The sequence below is a fragment of the Hetaerina americana genome, unplaced genomic scaffold (genome assembly GCF_022747635.1).
Source record: "Hetaerina americana unplaced genomic scaffold, ioHetAmer1.1.p SCAF_21, whole genome shotgun sequence".
NCBI lineage: Eukaryota > Metazoa > Arthropoda > Insecta > Odonata > Calopterygidae > Hetaerina > Hetaerina americana.
The window spans coordinates 3933304-3953741 of record NW_027286775.1 but is presented as its reverse complement, the minus strand read 5'-3'; the positions used below and the strand labels follow the sequence as shown (position 1 = coordinate 3953741).

General features: G+C 41.0%; 1 protein-coding gene across 1 annotated transcript in view; it reads left to right on the top strand.

Annotated features, from left to right (window-relative positions):
• LOC139688617 (acetylcholine receptor subunit alpha-like) overlaps positions 1-20438 on the top strand; it is a 500693-nt gene that overhangs the window by 336670 nt on the left and 143585 nt on the right. The window contains exon 3 of the mRNA XM_071586164.1: positions 2156-2200. Within this exon, the coding sequence (XP_071442265.1) occupies positions 2156-2200 (45 nt within the window). The remainder of the gene's footprint in view (positions 1-2155; positions 2201-20438) is intronic.

Sequence of the window (20438 nt, the reverse complement as noted above, 5' to 3'; positions counted from 1 at the left end):
AACATCAAATATTTTGGTGAAGTGCGGTGAAAGTAATCAAGGAATTACTGAAATGTTGACAGCCTTTTACGGTGATAATGCTCTGAAGAGAACATCGGTTTTCAAGTGGATGAAATCAAATCAAAAAATCAAGAAAAAGCCGATCGAAAATCAAAGTCATGCTCCTGGTTTTCGCTGATGTCGAAGTTGTGTTGTGCACCACGAATGTCTTCCTGAAAGACAAACAGTAAATGCTGAGTTCTACCTCACAGTTCTCAAGCGTTTGAGAGATCGCGTGCGACCAAATTTGACTCGAGGCGATGGATGGATCCTTCACCATGACAATGCACCTGCACATTCAGCATTGACTGTACGCCAGTTCCTGGTGAAAAATTCAATCAATATCCTTGATCATCCTCCTTAATCGCCATCTCTCGCCCCCTGCGACTTTCTCCTATTCTCAAAATGCAAAAATGTGAAGAGGGGACATAACTCCATGCAATTTGGACATAATGAAGCATAAAAATAGACGAGACAGCTCAAAAGTCAAACTGCAGAGGACTTCAAAGGGAGCTTTCAACAGTGGAAAAGAAGATGGAAGAAGTGCATTGCAACGAATGGAGAGGACAAAATCGAGGAAAAAATACTTGGAGGAGACAAAATCGATGTAGACTAAATTTTGCAAAATAAAGTTTTCATGGCCTCAGTTTGCGTCATTATTGGACAGACCTCGTATAATTTATACATATCTTTCCTTTTTGGAATAGTTTAGCATGTACTGAAATGTACAGGGCTTACGCGAGAGTGCCCTGGAACTAGAAATTACAAATATTAATTTGAACGCACTATCTTCAAACCATTAATAAAATTTTCCAAAGAGTTTTTGTAACAAGAAAAGAAATGCGATGTAATCAGTTAACTCAAATTCTGGTGGAAATCGACGGAATTAAGACGGTTCTTGTGTTAGTGAATGAAATCAAAATGAGTGTGTGGTGTTTGCTTAGGTATAAGAGCTTACGAGCATGGTTAACTTTGGGCGCGAGCTCTTTTGAAGCGACTCATCTTGTCAATTAATCATTACGGAGCGATCATATTTCCTGACGCGAGTCTCGGATCCCCTCCGTCGCTCCGAGATATCAGTAGTTCCCGATGCAGTGGCGTTGTAACTCCTCCGCTCTCCAATCCGACCAGCACTCATCATCGTCATCTCTTTCTCCAGTCGATAATCAATCGAGGGAGCGAGTCCAATATTCGACGACCGCCCGCAGGAGTAATGGGAATGTGTACCACAGAAATCCAGAATGGTTTTGTCATCCGCAGGAGATACACTCTAACGGCCTCCAGGTACTCATTATATATTCATTTCCCGAGTCAAAACACTCTCAAATGCTTCTGAGGATTTCAATTTGCATATTTTTTCTCAGTCCTTTGATCTGCAACTTTAGACCGCCTCAATTACAGTGTGCTATTGAAATAGACGCATATTTTTTTTAGATATGAAGGAATGACAGAAGAATTATTACGAATTTATGTCCATTCTCCAAGGAAACTTGACATAGGACTGAATATTAATGAGTTGACGAATGCTTTCAAAATCTTCCAACAAATATAGTGATCTAGGAGTGCTCCTTGGAAATTTAAGTAAGAATAACTACTCGTGCCCAGAGTCGACCGTTTTAGATGTCCGTTTAGAACCTCGATTACCTCGATTTCTCTTTCAGTCTTTATCAAACGTCCACCGCATTATGCTCCACTTAATGATTCAGCCTAAAGTACCCCGTATTGACCTGGCTGAATTATGCATTTAGGTGCATTTCCACGTCAACAGAGGAAATCAAGGGCGGAATCAAGAGATGATGTGAGGGGCAGAAGGCATCTGCTAGTGGATAGTACTTTAATGTATCAATGCATGTGCCATTTTACGAGATCAGTTAGTAGCATATATATATATATATATATATATATATATATATATATATATATATATATATATACATTCAAACACGAAATCCCGCCAAACGGCGAATAAATACTCATATATACTGAAACAGTTTCTGTTTCTGTATATATGAATGTGTGCGTGTATATGTATATTTATAAATACATACATAATACCCTTTCAATGTAACCATATTATTTATCGCAACTGAACTAATTTTCTTATTTTTATTTTCAGAATTTGAAAAATCAGATAATGACTACCAATCTCTGGGTTGAACAGGTAAGAATGATTTTTATTCTCTTAATCCACATTTCTCTTCTAATTGTCTCAACCAATCCTCAGCCTTTCATTTTGCAAATCAAGCTGAGGATCGTGGTGAAACTATGGCGTTAAACTTATTGGCTTGAAAGTGATGGAAGACATTCGATTTCGTTGCCGCCTAACACTAACGAATGGAAACCGCAATATTACTGACACAAACATAAATAAACAGAAAATATGCGATAAGGGTTTGGCCATGGAAAGGCACTAGAAAAAAATTATCGTCGGCCGTCATGTGAACTTGATGAGACGACTACTAACGTATTTCCTGTCGTATTAAAATAAAGCCATCAGTTTGAATGGCGCTCTCCTTCCCGGAAATAGCTGTTGCTTTACTTGTTAAGTCAAGGGTACTAGTAATTATATTTGACAGTGCAGTAAGGTATTCACGATTCGACCTATGGTAAGTAAGTAGGATATTTTGATAACCCTCATCAGTGAAACTAACTTTCAGGGAGCAATCGCCCACTCCAGGGCCATACACGGCGAGTGCACATGCTCGCATCAGAGGGGCCTCGCACCTCGCAGTAAATGAGCGCTCTACTCACTCGGCCATCGCACTCCCGAGTCTTTTATAAATGATTTGACGATAGTTGCTCTTAATAGACTCGAGGATGGCGCTTCTTTTGTCTCCGTGATGGTTATCGCGATAATATCTGTTGATGAATTTAGGACTTTGTTCGCTAACTTTTCCTCTGCTGAGGTAGTAAAAATATATCTTCAGTCACATAGGAGTGATTTGGCAACACTGCTTACCATCTCACACCGAATCAGCGCAACCAACGCTTTGCCTGTTAAGATTTTATCGTCAATTGAGTGAAGTTGCTCATGAAAGAGTTGTACTTCACAAAATATCCTACTTACAGTTTAATTAATCTAAGAAATACTTTTTATTTGGTAAGAAGAGTTAGATGAGGAGAGCCTCAAAGGGAGCACACAAGCTTGACGCATTGACTCGCACGTCTTGTCTCGAGGAAGGTTTGAATGTAGTGTATGATTTCAGTGAAAAAAAAAGTGTTCAAAACTATTTCAGTGATAAATATTACTTTGCGTCTTACGCATGTGCTTTTAACATGAAGAGCAACGGAGGATGTGATTTGGTTTTGATGGCCAGACAATAATCATTGTATTCACTTTATTACGATGCTCGTAATTTCTCCATACTCCATATTTGATTTAATCTCCTCTATTTTTTAAATCAGTGGAATGCGTTCAAATAGCATTTATCACGGATGCGTTCGCCTATTGATGAATGCGATTCCCCATTCTCCTTCAAATGTTCCTTCTCTCACTTGCTCTGGCATTCCGCGGGCTGTGGTTTTCCCTCCTCTCGTCCCATCAATACCGCTCTCTTGCCAAATTTCATCTACAACCCCTTTTTCCTTTTAAAAACGAGTAATTCTTATGATTATAGTTTGACAATATTATTTATTCGGAAAAGTTCCATCCCCAGATCACATTCCTTTTATATTTTGCCGTGGAGGAGGAGGGGACGAGATAATTTTAGTCTCTTTAAAACCCTCACTTCCAGCGTTTAGTGTCCTTTTCCTCGGAATCGGAGCAGCTCACTTCATAAATGACGGTGGAAGGTCGACCTTTTGTTTCTCGGCGCGGAGGGAAGATTTTTTCCTCGTGATCTGCTCAACCGTTGAGGCCTTTCTTTAGGATTTTCTTCCCTTCTCGAGTCGCTTAATTGTCTCATTTTTCCTTCAAGCGTGCTTCTCGCTGACATCAGTGTCGCGGGGCTACCTACCACCCACTGCCACTTCGGTTGGACAACGGCGACTGCCACGAACCGGAGTTGTCCGGATCCCGCGGCGCCGGGGTCAGCACTCACTCGACCCCTCCTACCTCTCCCCCCCCCCGTCCTCCATTCGCCGCTGTGCCCAACTGCTCCTCTCCCGAGCCTTCATTTCCCTTTGCAGGGAACATGATTCTCAGGGTTCGATCATCTAATATCCTCGGTTTCCCCTTCGTACGCACTAACTACCCTGTTTCATTTAATCTGTGATAATATCTAATGGCATAACGCCGTGCAGGGAATATCTCATATCTACATCTTCGAAGACCCATTAGCAAAAATGAAGCTGGCCTCTGTACTTAGAGTATGGCAGTCAATAAGAAGGGAAGATACGATAAGGATGATATATTTATGAATCTTGGAAATATTAACACATTATCTCTAGCAACAAGGATACCAATTTTGTTAACATCCATGCAAGGGTTATTGAAAAGTGGATTACGCAGTCTTTATTCATTTTTCAGAATTATATTATCATAAAATTTGGAACTAAAACATAAAAGCCTTTAGACGATATTAATCTCATTAATTTCTGCTTAGTGACGTCTAGGATGGATTTCAATTTCTTTCTTACCAGCTCATATACAGCGATTTAATATTCTACAATGATTAGAATTACCTAATGACCGATTACTATTACTAAAATTTTCTTAGGAAAATCTGTCATCATACCAGTATTATGAAGCTTTGAAGTAAAATAATATTTGATTATTTGAAAATCACCATGGGAGGTAAACACAGCTTTAAGAAATTATTCAGAAACTTCTTGAGTGGAAAAATTAATGAATCAGATGAAGAAATTATAATTTTTCACATCCTCCGTGGTAAGGGAAGTATTAATATCTGCAAAATAAGTTTCTTTTTTTCTGAAAATGAGCCCTGATGTTTTGCACTATTTTTCTGGCGATCTGGGGGGGAAGGCAAATTCAATCGGGTGTGAGAAGGAAAGGAAATGTACGGTAAATAGAGATATGAAGTGCGGGTAAGTTGAGATTTTATCTGGCGAGAAGGGAGTTATTGCAATCTACTTCTCTTACGGAAAAGGAAAGAGAGACCACTGGCGGAGCCGTGCTCTTCAAAAGCAAATATGAAAGAAGCAGAACAGACATGGAACAGTGACTGACAGAATAAAGTATATCCAGACTGTATATTCAGTCGATGCGGAAAAGGCCGCGCTTCCCCGGGTCAGGGTTTCCATCGATGACGCCAACGTCACGGCAAATGAGTCGTTTTCCATTCTCAGGGCTGATGAGTTTAATCTGACTATTCTGTAATCTGCCCATCAGCCCTGAGGATGGACAACGACCCGGTTATCGAAACGTTGGCGTCATCGATGGTGAAACTGACCCGGTGGAACACCCCGAGTAGCCTGTTCCACAGAAATTCGCCGGGAAAGCACAAGATCATACTTCACATTCAGTTTATGCTAAAGCAAGTGGAGTGAAAGTGAGCATTGAAGAATTACAAGCAGTGAAATTTCGGCGAATGGTGATTATTCTTCTAATTATCATTACTCAACATGTCACTGTACTAATATCATGACCAGCTCTCTGAGGTTGCCAGGGCCGTATGCGTTTCACGAGGGGATGGATCATGATAATTGAATTGTGCTTACGCAACACAAACTCAAACAAAAGTGTACAACTTTGATGGGGATTCTGACGAATAATTTGTTAGTATCAGCTAAAAGTATTTTTTTAGAAAGAAAAAGTTGTTGGAATCTTTGAACTGACTCCAAATGAATGGTGAAGGAGATTGAAGTGATTTGAGTATTGGAGGTGGAAAAAAAGAATGCGAAGGATCCGCTTACGAAGTAAAATAGGTCTTGAGGGAAAATATTCCAGAAAAGGTTTCAAAGAGTGACTTCAAAGAGAAGAGGCGTGGCAGAAGGGGGGAGAGTTGGGAAACGCGGACGACTTGAAGAGGAAAGGGGCGGGGACGTGTGCCCTTTTTAGGTATCTTAGTATTCTGCAAATCATCGCTGGGATGTGTGGCAGGGGGTGAATGCACATCAAATTGATTTTGACCTGAATATGCCCCTACCGCGGATGGACAATGTTATTCTTTAATGAATTATCGTTCGTGGAGAAAATGATATCTTAAATCTATATCTGTTATACACTTGACCTCTCTAATTCTATTGATATTTATTGACATGGTCTCTCCTACTGTAGTACGATGGGGTTAATAACTCTTTTTTAACATCACTACTAAAGAGACGTCCTTCCAATTTATGCAAAAGCTTCAATCTGTAATTCAATCTTTGCTCTATTTAATTATTCCCAGCCTCACTCCTCTAATATTTTGGAAACGCTACTAAGTTTATCGTGACAACGTTTTATAAATCTAGCTCATCAATGCTTTACGTGAAAAGACGCTCTTTCTTACATGTGTGGTAGAAATGAACCATTCTAGCTCCAGATTTAAGTTCAAGCAAATATGATGCTTTATATCATTTCGTGAAATAATTGTCCGTGAATAAAAAGATGGCTAGGAAAGAGTTGCCAAGGTTCAAAGATGCTAAACGATACTGCAATTCCCAGGGCCCAGGACTTGCTTACGATCCGGCAAATAGAAAGTAGTATCCGACGTGTGTTAAAGTGTCATTGGCCTTTTGTTTATTCTCATTTATAAAAATATTATCAGCTCAAAAATAAATAAAGAAAAGAATATAAGACTTTTTACCGACGACACTGTTATCAACAGAAAAATAGCGAACCACAGAGATACTAGTCACATACTGGTCAGTGATATAAAAAAAATTCAAAAATGGTTTAAATGATTGAGATTTAATTTAGATAATAATAAATGCACTATAAGAACATCAGACATAAAAATTCACGATTAGTCAATAAAACTCACACACTCGGAGGTGTCTGGATGAACTTTGCAGATCGCCTAAAATACTTGGGTGTCACGGTCGCATCCGATATTGCATGGAGAAGGCACTGCCTCTCTATTTTTGCTGGTGCCTAAAAGGAGCTGGCATTAGTTCAACGCATGGGATATATGGGGATATTACTTAAAATTATAAATACCTGTAGATATTAAAATAGAAAAAGATTTTCTTCTCCCGGGATTTAATTTTAAAGTGTATCGCCACTTTTATTCACGAGGTATTGTTGAAGGAATGCACAATGGGGATGGCCGTATTTCACCAAAATTGAGATCACGTTTAATTTCCGCTATTGATCTTCTGTTTGAGTATGTAATGTTGAAGGTGTTAGACCTTTGTGAATCGCACTCACTCACTCTTTCAGGGTTTGCAAGGATATCTCCTATGCCAGTGACCGGTCAATCACACAGATGAATCCCATATTATTAAACAGATATAACCAAATAGGAAGGACTTACGTCAGAAATCACTCGTGTGTGTTAGACCTTTGTGAATCGCACTAATTCACTCGTTCCGGGTTTGCAAGGATTCCTCCGATGCCAGTGGCCCGTCAATCACACGGGTGAATTAAAATCTATAAAAAGGATGCACGCACGCTCTCGCTCATTCACTCAATCACGTATGTGTGTGTTTTCGAAAACAGTGACCTTTGCGATTCATTAAGGTCTGATACACCCGAGTAATTGATTGATTGCTTGCTTACGCATGTCATTTCTGTTTCCTTTGTTATTCCTGGGTGATTGACGGGTTCCTTCGATAGGCGGAATCCTGGTAAACCCTGAACGAGTGAGTACTTGTGAATCGCAATCGCAAAAAATCGCCACCACACCGGAAACCATCGAAAAGGTGCACGATATCGTGTTGGGCGATAGAAGGAGTGAAGGTGAGTGAGATACAGGCTGAGGCCGTGGGGATATATCGGAAGAAAGGGTGCGAAACATCTTGTACAAAGAATTAGGTATCCGAAAGCCCTACAAAAGGTGGGTGCCGCATTTGCTGAATGCCGATCAAAAGCAAATGCGCAAACGATTTTCGCAGCAATGTTTGGACCCATTCAAGAGGGAACCGACCGATATTGTGCGGCGATTTGTCACCATAGATGAGACATGGGTCTACCACTATACACAAGAAACGAAAGAGCAGTCGAAGAAGCATCGGGTGGAAGCGGGTGGTTCGGCGCCAAAGAAAGCGAAGTCGATCGCATCTGTCGAAAATGTCATAGTCAGTGTGTTTTGGAATGCAAAAAGGATCCTGTTTACCTTTCCAGGATCACTACCTTGAAAAAGGCAGAAGGGTAAGAGGCGAGTGTCACCCCAACATTATTGACCAGCTGGATGCCAAAATTCGCGAGAAGAGGCCTGCCTTTAAGAAAAAAATTATCTTTCACAAGAAAAACGCACCGGCTTAAAAAAAGGTGCATTAACGATGTGAAAACTACGTACAGGATTTGGGGTACGATTGCTCGGCCTTCCCCCCAATTATCCTGATTTAGCACCCTCGGACTTCCATATGCTCCCAGACATGAAGAAATTTGTTTCTGGAGCGCGCCTCAAGTCCAATGAAGAAGTTGAGAGGGCCGTAGATGGATATTTTCACAGCCTTCCAGACTCTCTCTTCCGGGAAGAAATACTGACGCTGGAGAAATTCTGGACCAAGTGTGTTGAAGTCAAGGGAGGTTATGTACAAAAATAAAATAATTTTTTGAACTGAAAATCGCAGTCTTTAATTATCAGGCCGAGAACCTTTCACCTTATCCTCGTATAACTTCAGGCCGGAGTAAATGATTTTTCAATCGACTCTTACACAATAACCTGGTTGCAGAAGTTTTCGTTGAGGATGCTGTCTCAGGATTACATCGAAAAGACAGAAATGTGTGAAAACAGCCTGCAAGCCGACAGAAGGATATGTGGCGATAAGTATTCAGGCAACAAAAATCGAAAGAAAATAATGATTTACGAATGAATTTAAAACTGTAGTTGATCACATGCACAGACGCACATCCGTACATACGAGGTCTCTTCGAAAGGATCTCGAACCTTTTGAATATCGCCCCTAAACTTGGCTATTTTTTAATCTATTTGAATGTTTTTTCTTCAAAAACACTTTCCACTTTAGCTGCCTTTAACTACTTTTTTGATATGTCGTTTTGTTGATTAGTTACGGCCGTTTATGTGAAGGGGTGTTCGTGGAATGTGGCGAACAATCCCATCATCGGATATGAGCTCTTTGAAGGAACAGCCTTGTTCCTATGACATTTTGGGTGAAACTCTTCACGGATACTTGGCAGTTATTACCAAGGCTTATGGTGAGGATGCTATGAGGCGTAACGCGTGTTGTGGGTGCCCGGTTCAATAAGGGGTGGCCATCAGTGGAAGACGGCAAGCGCTCTGGAAGACCGTCAACGTCGACTGATGACCCCCATATCGAGATACGTATGAACGATCTCGTACATTCAAATAGACTTGATGACTGTCAGGGAATGTGAATAAGAGTGTAATATCTAAATTGATTCGTGTTATGATATTCTGAAAGAAAAATTTGCGGATGCATCGAGTCGCCACGAAATTCTTGCCTCGCCTGATGACAGCATACCAGAAAAAACATCGAGCTCAGTGCAGCAATTTCAGAACGTAAAAATCATTCGCCTTTACCAGGCGACTTATTTTTACACTCTGACATTATTGAATTGAAATGAATATTAGCGGATGACCGTTAAAAGTAACTGTTGCGGCATCTCCCGCAGTTTCTTTTGGTTTTCTTTGGTTTCTTTCTCGAAGGTTCGCGATCCTTTTGAACAGACCTCGTATGCACGGATAAAATTAAATACTCCTCAGCAAGCACACAAGTATTAACTGGACATGGGAACATCAACTCCTACTTACACTTCATAGGGTAATGTTTTACCCCTCTGTGTAACTGTGGAAAAGAAGACACAGCAGAACACAGAGTGGAGGACTGTGTATTCTATGAGACAGAGCGACAACTCTTATGGAACAGTATGGAAGAGAAGCTAACAAGCATTAGCGAAATGATTACATTCTGCCTAAAGAACAACAATAACCTGCTTGAAAAATTTGCAATAAGAAAACCGGCAAATAGTGAACCACAACAAGTGAACTAACTGGAAAATATTTTGTGTAAAATGTAGCAATGTATTCTCCCATTTGTCAATTGAGTGATTTTTTTATTCTTGAATTGTTTATCATTAGATTAACCCCTAACATATATAAGCACTTGTGGATGTTAAAATTTTAGAATAACTTATGTTGTTCCTTATATCTGGTTATTGTTTGTAAAAAGGGAAACTAAGATTCAAAGGAATCCCCAACTAACTGAAGTAAAATAAAAGTGGACCCAGGAAATCATTGGTCAAATGGGTCCAAAAATTTAAAAAAAAATAGTTTTTTGGGACAACGCGTTCGTCTGTCAAGAACTGCCTTAATCGAGCTGGAGAGGATAAAACATTCTTGTTTAGGGTCATAGCAGTTCATGAGTCATGGCTTTATGAATATGACATCGAAGCAAAAGTGATCTTCATAATGGATTGGGGAAACATCCCCCCGCCCCCAAAAGGCTCGACAAATTCGCTCGAATATCACGGTGATGTTGACTGTTTGTTTCGATGCACATCTTGAGTTGTGCATCACGAATACTTATCTGAATGCCAGACAGTCACCACCACCAAGGGACGCCTAAGAGAGAAAATCAGGTGAAAATGGCCCGAACTTAAGAGGAGGGATGGCGAGTGGTTTCTTTCACCACGACGGCTCATTCGTCTCTCAGAACTCTCGTGTGAGTTTTGAGCCAAAGACAAGACCTCTGTGCTTCCCCACTCATCCTTCTCACTCCCCAGGTGTCTTTTTCCAGTTCACCAAACTAAAACCGCTCAAAAGGAAGAGATTTGCCTTCAATCGAGAGACAGAGATTTGCCTTCAATCGAGAGATAGAGATTTTTCGCCCAATTCCGCCCAAATAAAGACCTCTATCAATCTATCTATAGAGAAAAAAACGACGGAGAAGCTAATGATCATTCCAAAAGAAGGACTGCATAACAAAGTGGAAACACCGTAGGGATGAGTGCGTACACCAAGGAGGGGACTACCTTGAAGGGAACCCTGACCATTAATTTGTTAGTGCAGTATTTTTTTGTAATAAAAGATTGGGAAATTTTTTAACAGACTTCGTATGGTGTCTTTTAATATCATTCGATAGTTCTATGGTTTGAAGCTCTACTTTGTGAAAATTCATGACAATGAATGAAAAATACTAAGTTCATTTATTCTGTGATCATTATATACAGTGTGTGTTAGAGTTCGAAACAAACTTTGTGGTGCTTGTGTCCGAGTGTGAGGCAAAATGTGAGGCAAAAATGAGTTCCTAAACGCGGTAGTGATGGCGCTTAGTTCTCTTATTTTTTCACGGTGGTGATATTTATCGATTTGATTTGGGGAAGCTATAAAATCCTTGCATCGGTGTCTTGAAATGAGCCTGGTTTAACTGAATCAGTCGAATACTATAAACCTCAAATACTCTTTTCGTCAATGATGAGGCTTTCAACCGAATTCCTCCAGCGTGATGCACACTTTGCTTTCTCTGGCATTTTTGACAATTTTAGTGGGTTTACCTTATTTGAACCCTTTAAAGGGATCTCCAACGAGTTCCAAATGCGTTATAATTGCCAATTATGGAGTAAAAATGCAAGTGTGTGTCCCTCTTTTTATTACTGCCTCTCTTTTTATCACTGCCCGGTTACCTTAAGACTGATTCCACCAATTAGATGATGTTCATGTTTCAGGAAAGGTTTGAAATAAGTTTAAAAAGAATTCATTTGACCTGTATTGATTTAATTATCTCAATTCCATATATGGTATATTTTGCGTATTATTTTGCAATTATTTATTTATTCCAGAATTTTTAAAACTGTCATTTTCTTATTCTTAATTATAGTGGACGTTCCTTGAACAAATCTAATGAGCTGAATAAACCACTAGAGAGTAGTGCATAATCTGTACATGTCCTTTTTCCTCCTTAAATTAAAATCATCAGTAGGTAAGTTCTTTGCAGATGTCAGCACCTAGTTTGTCAGTGATCACCGAGGGGGCCACATAACGCTCCTCGGTGGCTCTTCAAAATGTACGTCCGCCTCAAAAAAAACTCAATAATTTATTGATCAATTTTGATTCACTGTAAGATCTGACGTCCATAAAAACTTCATTTTAAAAACTTCACACCACACCACTTTCATCATATTCTTATTCTTTGTAACACACAATATTGTTTTCTTTTTCCAAGAACCTTCAACAAGCTTTTTAATGAACCTGAAAAGGGAACCAATTTCAATATTGTTTAGCGTTGGCCACGGGAGAGGAGTGGGTGGGTGGCGAAACGGCAGGTTACGTAGTTACCGATCCGAAAGATCAATGCTTTATTATCTTATAAACTTTTCCGAGCGAGGTTACCCAACCACCTCTCGAGGCCCTCGCCTCCTCCCCTCGGAGGGAACTCTCAAGGGTCCACGGCAATCCAAGAGGAAGAAGGCAACCCAGCTGACTACGGCTTCATCCACTACACCCCCCCACCCCTCTCCTTGAAAAGCACCACGCCCCCAAGATCGTATCTGCCCCGGCTTGGGTGGCACTGGCAGAGCCCTCTGCCTTCCCGCCTTTAAATGAAGGACACCTCTCGGGTTTCCCATCTAATTCGGCCGAAAATCCATCTGGCCACTCATCATCCTCCTGGGACAACGCCCTGGTTAGCAAGGGCCCCTCTAATGGGGGAGGCTTCACCAATTATGACACCTCCAACCGGGCGACTGGAGCCCCTGGCGAGTAGAAATCGAGAAATGTCTCCAGCCACCTTCGCTGACGGTCACTAGCCCTCCTTTCTCAACTTGGGTCTCTCTCTCCCTCGACCCAGGTCCTGCCCTCCCTTGCCCCCTTCCTCTGCCCCTCCGCCCCAGCCGTCACCGCCTCTCGGTGTCACCTTCGTGAGGCGGTTAAGATGCACCACCAGGGGACGCGGAGCTTCGTCTTATCGCACCGCGACGTCAGTCAGCATTCTTATGACTCGTAAAGGATCAGACAAAGAGCCCGGGATTTTTCTTGTTCGATTGGAGGTCTCTCTGAAGGAAGACACTCTCCCCTCCCCAATAAGGCGTGCTAAGAACAACGATTTGCCCCAGAGAGAGCATGAGCTTTTTGCAGACCCTCTCATGTTCGTCACACATGGGCCTCACTGCCCTCAACCCCACTGCAAATTCAATCGATAGGCGAACGGGAGGCATTCTTCCCAAAACTCAGAATTTGGGGAATGTATCTATTATAAAGATAGAGTCTTTTGTGGGTCGCGGTAGTCTAGGGGGTAGAGCGTTGGACTGATGACCGGAGGGGCCCGGGTTTGATTTCAAAGGCAAGGCGCTCTGGGCACCTGCAGCTCCACCGAAGCTACGTGATTTTTCGGGTACCAGATCTTCCTGGGTAAACAAAACCGGCACAGGGAAAGTTACTGGCCCTCCTACCATGATGTGTGAATTTCACACGCCGTCTGGCTAACTACTGGGTGAACTCTAACATCACCTACCGAACGGACCTTCGGGTTCATTACTGTATTTATGGTTTTTTTACACTCTCTTGAAAACCGTTTTTATTAAAGTTATGATGAATAGTGTCCCCGCGATGGCTGGGATATACGGAGAACGAGTAAGAGTATATTTTGAATGCATATGATTATCCTGATGCAAAGGTTTGTTCAAAAAATGTGTAGAATGATTTTTCCGCCTCCGTGGACGGCTGGAGTGGGGCGGAATTGGTGACATTTTAGGTGGTGGGAGATCTTGGGAAAGCAACGCGACCGGCGTCAATTGTCTGTGGGCAGTTACAGTGTGCTGATCGCTACAAAACCGGACCCCTGTTCGAGGGTCGCGTATCGAATTAACGATGCCATACGCGATAAAATTTTGTATTAAGCTCGGGAAATCGGTTTGGGAGGTACAAAAATGGCCCAAGGAATGGTTTACTGCTTGCTCATAATGTCCAGGGAGGGTAGAGAGGAGGTGAAGGATGAGGAATGCCCTGGACACATCCATCAACAACACAGCGTAATGATGGAAATGTGCAAAAGGTGAGACATGCTTGATTCAGATTGACCCCCCAAGTGTTAGGATGCTTGCAGATGAGTGCAATATTCAGGAAACCACAGTGCATTGCATTCTTACAGAATATTTAGCCAAGATGGTCCCAAAGATGCTGTCAATAGACTTCTTGAGTGGCAATCTCACCTTGGACCTCTTGGACCACAGTGAAAATTACCCGAAGTTTTTTAAAATCGGCGGTTACTAGTGACGAGACATGGGCCTTTGAGTACGACCCAAGTATATCATCTTCGAGTACCATTTTGGACAAGTGGATTATGTCAAAGAGGACAATGACGAGGTAGCTGCCTGAACGAGGGTCCTGCTGATGCCTGATGGGAAGCATACCACAACTGACGGAGGCACTGGCATTGCTGTATGTCGATACACAAGGGTGCTCTTATGAAGAATTTTAGCGGTTTGTACAATGATTTCCACCGGATTTATTACACTTATTTTAGAGATAGACCTTGTACACTTACAGGAAAGCGCTCCTTAATTGCGTACATTTTAGGAATGAAATTATAAGGCTGCATAATGTTGGCGATTTCAGACAAACTGTAAAGAAAATTCAATCATAGAAGAAAATCCGAACCGTTCGGTGAAGATATATCACATTATTGGGGTATTATTACAATGAATCACATTGTCTAGTGATCTTAATACGATCCAAAAGTGTTGCGGCACATTGGAGCCCCAGTTATATTTGAAGCAATGTGTTTCGATGTATTTTTGAGAAAGGGTATTTTACCTGAAAACACTTACGCCCCACTGGGAACAAACGTAACAAACGAAGAATCGTTATAATACTTGAGTGCCAGGATAACGAAGAATATGTCCTGAGGAAACCAAATTCATGAATTTTGTGGGATAAAAAGTAAAAAAAATAGCATTCATAAAAAGGATATTCTGGCAATGTTTTGAAAGGGTCAAGGAGCTCTGTCCTTTCACATTATTTAGACCCCAAACAGAGTATGCTGCGGGTTGTATGGGATCCTCATGAAGGTGGGTTAATTTTGGGACTACATTGAGTGCAACGTAGAGCAGCTAGGTTTGTAAAAAATTGGTATGAGCAAAGTAGCAGTGTCACGACACTATTGGGAGAATTAGGATGTGAACCACTAGTTGACTGTAGGCTTAAATACAGGTTAAATCAACTGCTTGCATTTGAGGCAGGTAACTTAACTGAGAATGTTAAGGACATATTACAAATGCCGACTTACTACGGTAGATCAGATGACATGTGTCTAATCAGGGAGATGGAGAGTAAGAAGGATAGATTTCAAATGTCGTATTTCCTTCGTACCATTAAAGATTAAAACAGATATTACTACAGAGGCGAAGGCGATAATTAGTATTAGTTGTGTATATATTTTTTCGATGCCACGAATGAATTTTAAATATACCCATTTTTAAAACTATTTTCCCGCATGCTTCCAATAAATCCTCTCATTGAATATTCTTGCATGAAAGTACCTACATTCGTGTGATTAACTTTGTTCATTGGTCGATTGTTCGAGTGCATGATCGAACTGATATTTATTTCCTGATTGTGAATGTGGATCCATGGACTAACACCCCCTGCCACAAGCCCTTGCGGTGTCTTGTGGGATATTATGTAGATGAAGCCGACCTTCGGGCTGACAGCTGAGATGTATCGTGCATCGAGAATTACAAAAATGAGTCCAAGTAATGTTCTCGTGTATTTGTATATATCATACACATTTATATAGGTGTATCTGCTTTGGTTGTTTGGGGTTTTGCATCGGATAACAGATTTGCTCAGTGAGTTCAAAGTATTCTCTATCTTAGGCGCGATTCTGTGGTTATTATTATTGTGATACAACAGCGCTTGGTATTCGATTAAATCCCCCTCATTCATCATTGCTCCCGATCTCTTGGTGTGGAAAACAGAATCATTCACTTTTCTGACTCTCAAACGCCCACTCCAGATCTTTTTGACTGAGGAGCTTACGTCGAGTATGAAACAGATATGGGATATCCAATGAGGTGTATTGGAAATGGATCAAAGGAGAGAGGGGAGGGCGGACGGGAGAGTCGGCGGCGCTGGTCGGATGGATCGCGGAGTGCGACTCGTCGTTGCCCCCCCCGCGAGAATCTCTTCCTTTCACGATGCATGCGCTGCGGATTCCGTCCTTCGCATCCGGTTAAATTGTGTTACGTTGCATTGGAACATCTGTGGCTCGCTTTTGTGAGTTCTATTTTCCAGAGCGTTAGAAATTGGGACGCTCTTAATGAAAAGAGATACTTCGATCGCTAAAATTGTCATTATGTTTCAACATAGCATGGGAAAAGATGCCGGGATGCTTTCATGAAAATGCGTTCTCCTTTTTCCTTTTAAAAGCGATTCCGATTGGAATGTAGAATTAAGAATTTCCCACCCGTAATGTTGATGCGAACCTCATTTCGAAGGAAAGAGCTCGGTCGCCCGCGTCGATGAACTGATTCAATGCCATTCTCGAGTTTATTCCGAGACGAGATTCACGGCGAAGTGCACGATAGCACAATAACTTACTCCCAGATTGCTAACTTCATGAAATAAGATGTTTTCACGTCCGCTACCGCATTGAATGTTTTTTTGGGGTGAGTATCCGCGCTTTTAACTTTCAGGGAGCTCTGAATGATAACGGCAAATGAAGTCCTGGAACGCTTTTCTCCGGATTATCGGAGAATTGGATTTTACCCCTTGTCTGTTCCGTATTCCGATGGAAGGCGAGCCTTTTGTGAGTTCTCCCTCTCGTGACGCATAGAGAGCAGGAGGGCGGGAGTGAGTGACGCGGGGTGGGCTCCGCTCCCGCCGGCGGCGCTGCAGCTAACCCCGGGGGCGGAGGGGGGGAAGGGGAGGGTGTTGGAGGGGGCAGCGGCCTTGCACCACTCATGAGCGCCGAATGCTCCTTCCTCTTCGCTGCGGCAGCTGTGCTGCTAGGTGCCGTTCAATGAATGGCTGTCGGAAGTCTGTCGCGTGTATTGATTCGTGGGTGATGTTAATTAACAAGTGCCAAGCCAAGTTCGAACTGATTTTCCAATGTTAGCCCAGCCTTATAAGCCTTTATTTTATTTCTGGAAGTTTCATTATAAATATATTTTCTCGGACGTTGTGGAAGTAACGGACTTGGTAATATGCCAAGTGCAACTTCGGCTCTACTTTTAAAACTATAAGTGATCGCGTGAGTCATATTGGATTCAAATGCAATTAGATGGCCATTAATCTATTTTACTTTAAACTTCGAATCAGAAAAATCTAAAATACTCGGGCTTTTCGTTTGGGGATTAGATGGGCGCTTTTAATCACCTTTTACACAACGCACGTGTCCTGAAGTCCGCTTTCGTCCTGAAGTCCGCTTTCGTCCTGAAGTCCGCTTTCGTCCTGAAGTCCGCTTTCGTCCTGAAGCCCGCTTTCGTCCTGAAGTCCGCTTTCGTCCTGAAGTCCGCTTTCGTCCTGAAGTTCGCTTTCGTCCTGAAGTCCGCTTTCGTCCTGAAGTTCGCTTTCGTCCTGAAGTCCGCTTTCGTCCTGAAGTTCGCTTTTTACATCACTCATCTTTTGAGCAGCTTAATGAAATGTCGATGCGATTCATTGTCATAGGATTTTGAAGTGAGGGTTAGAACATTCTGAGGAGTTTTAAATAGCGTTGTTTTTATTTGAAATCGAAAAAGTTCATTGAAGTTCTTTCCTCGAAAATTTAATTTTTAATTTCCCAGCGGAGCTAATGAATTAATTAAGAGCTTGTAGAATGTGCAGTTAAGTATTGAATAGGTTCCAGTTCAATTAGAGATGGAGCCGGAAAATAATCTTTGGCACCTCAGATTGTATTCAATTCACCTGATTATTATATCTTTATTTAAGGTGCTCTATATCTTTTATAGTTCTGTTCTCTTCTTAATTTCTTTCTTTGTCGTTTCATTTTACTCTTCAGCATTACACTCCGGTACCAAGCTTCAAAGACGTCTTCTTTTATTCTAGTATTCATCCGTGCGCGTATATCGCCTATCTACCGGCCCGCTTCATTGTTATCTACTGGGAAATAGCAAACGACACAGCTGGCACACCGCTGAAAATCGATTGGAACAAACTTGTAAGTGGTGCACATGGATTAAATGCCTAATAAAACTCAATCTTGCCCTTTTCAGAATTAAAAATCACGAGCAGATTTAACTGGAAGAGATCTTAACATTCGAGAGCGTTTAGATGATCTGTGCACGCCGCGATATACTATTATTTCCTGAGAGGGTTCAAAGAAGCTGGAATTCGTAAAAACGTATGTTTAAGAAATGTGACGATGAGAAAATAAAGGAGATGCGCTGTTTTTCGTGCTATGTCTCGGCGTTGTATGCGCTATTTACAGAGAAATCGTCAAACACATCCGACGAGGTCCATCTCCAAAGACACTGAACTCTGAAATGACAAAGATGCAGAGAAGAACTGCTAGATTCGCGAAAACCTTCTGCATACGAGCGAACATTTACTACTAGATCTGGAGCAAGAACTCTTAGTTATGCGGAAGACTCAGAGCAAGACGAAACCTAAAAACGATTGCAAAGATCCTAATCTTCAAGACTTTGAATCCGATGGAGGAGAAATTATTCGGCTCCACAATGGCACAGGCAGAACAGACAATTTTCAAAATATAGCATAGATAGATTTATATAGATACGTAGACTGCTGAAGGAATAGATATAAACATTCGTATTCCCGCAAATGGCAACCTTTGAGATCAGGGTTTAGAGGAGGATGAAATATTAGAATGCACTGAAAGAGAAACAAAGGAAGGAGTGACAAAGAGGAAGGAGAGTGGTTTTTCAGAGAAATTTTGGCTATTCGGGTGCCAAAGGAGTAGAATGGAGAATGTTGCCAAGACGGAGGAAATAAAAGATAGATGCATTGGGTGAAATCAAGTGAGAAACCCAAAGAAAAAAAATTAGGTATGAAAACCTAATGAAGGCGTTATTTCAAAATATACTTTGTGAGGATGATTATTACGTTTTTTCAGGACGTGTGTATAACTGTGTTCATAGAAACCTGGTTACTTACCCGGTTGATTTATGCCACTGAATTCCCACTCTAGCCACTATTGGCTAGAGTGAGAAGTTGTGTAAACGTGATTGAGTAATGGTTTTCAATAACCTTTGTTTAGTTCTCGGCGCAAGGACCATGGTGACCAAAGTTTAATGCAAGATTCGAACAAAATAATTCCTCCCTTGATAGAATTACGAGTGAAATTATGGACGATAGACAGGGGCTGTAAGCATGTTAGGGACATGGGATTAAACCTAACAAGGATAAGAAAAGAATACTTTGTTAAAAATGTATCTTTACAGTTCGGATGTAACCATGTTAATATTCCGTTTGAACTAAATATTTCTCTCTAGGTTGCTTAATATGTCGTTCATCTTTAAAAATAATACTTCCTAGCTATTGTAATATAATATGTTAATATTCGGAGCTATGTTGGAAAAGGGTACGCTTCTGCCTGCGTGCGCCCCTAGTCAGGACAAGGACTGCTTGGTATACATTAGATATACACATTATCATATAAATCACTCCAAAGCCTACCTTGACTTTGAAAATTCTTTTGAGAATTTTAATGGACGATTCAATTAAGCGTTTTCAATGATCAACATGTGTTGATAATTACATCGCAGGGTAGTTTCTCTTGCGGCACCAAAACGAGGTTGTTTCGCTCGGTTAATTTTTTCTTTGGCAGCATTTATGTATTAGTCAGGCATCTTGATTCTATTTTTCAAGATTGATGCAAAGTGAGTTTCACTGGATATTTTGACAAAACTGTTGGGTTACGAAAAAGTTATCGTTTCTTTCCACTCGGAAACTATGTATCATTGAATAGCATGCAAATTTTTCCCACAGAAATCGGCAAAAGTTTGCAATGTTAAGCCAAAGCCTTCCAAAAATATATTTGTTAAATTCTCGCCAAACTTGCTAGTTTAATAACCAAAGTTAGCTAACAGTACCTCATACACATTACCGACTGATAGGTATAGTATTAATATAAAGGTAAATATATTTAAGAGCAATAGCAACCACAAAGCTCTACTTTTAGTTCTAAAAACTAGATTACCAGAGTCAAAGAAAGAAGAGCAACCAAAAGTCGAATTATAATCGACCTCCATAGAAATTGAAATAAAATCTTGAACCATTCTATGCGAAAAATCAATGCGCTGACACAAAACACACTTTTTTAAATATAAAATTAAAATATGAAGCTTATAGAAACAATGTAATACGTAAGGAAAGAGCCAAAATCTTTACATGTTACTAGGTAAACAAAATTTTATTTTTAATATTTAGAGGATAACTCTAGGTTATTTTTTTCCTGAGAAGGAGATTAGGAAC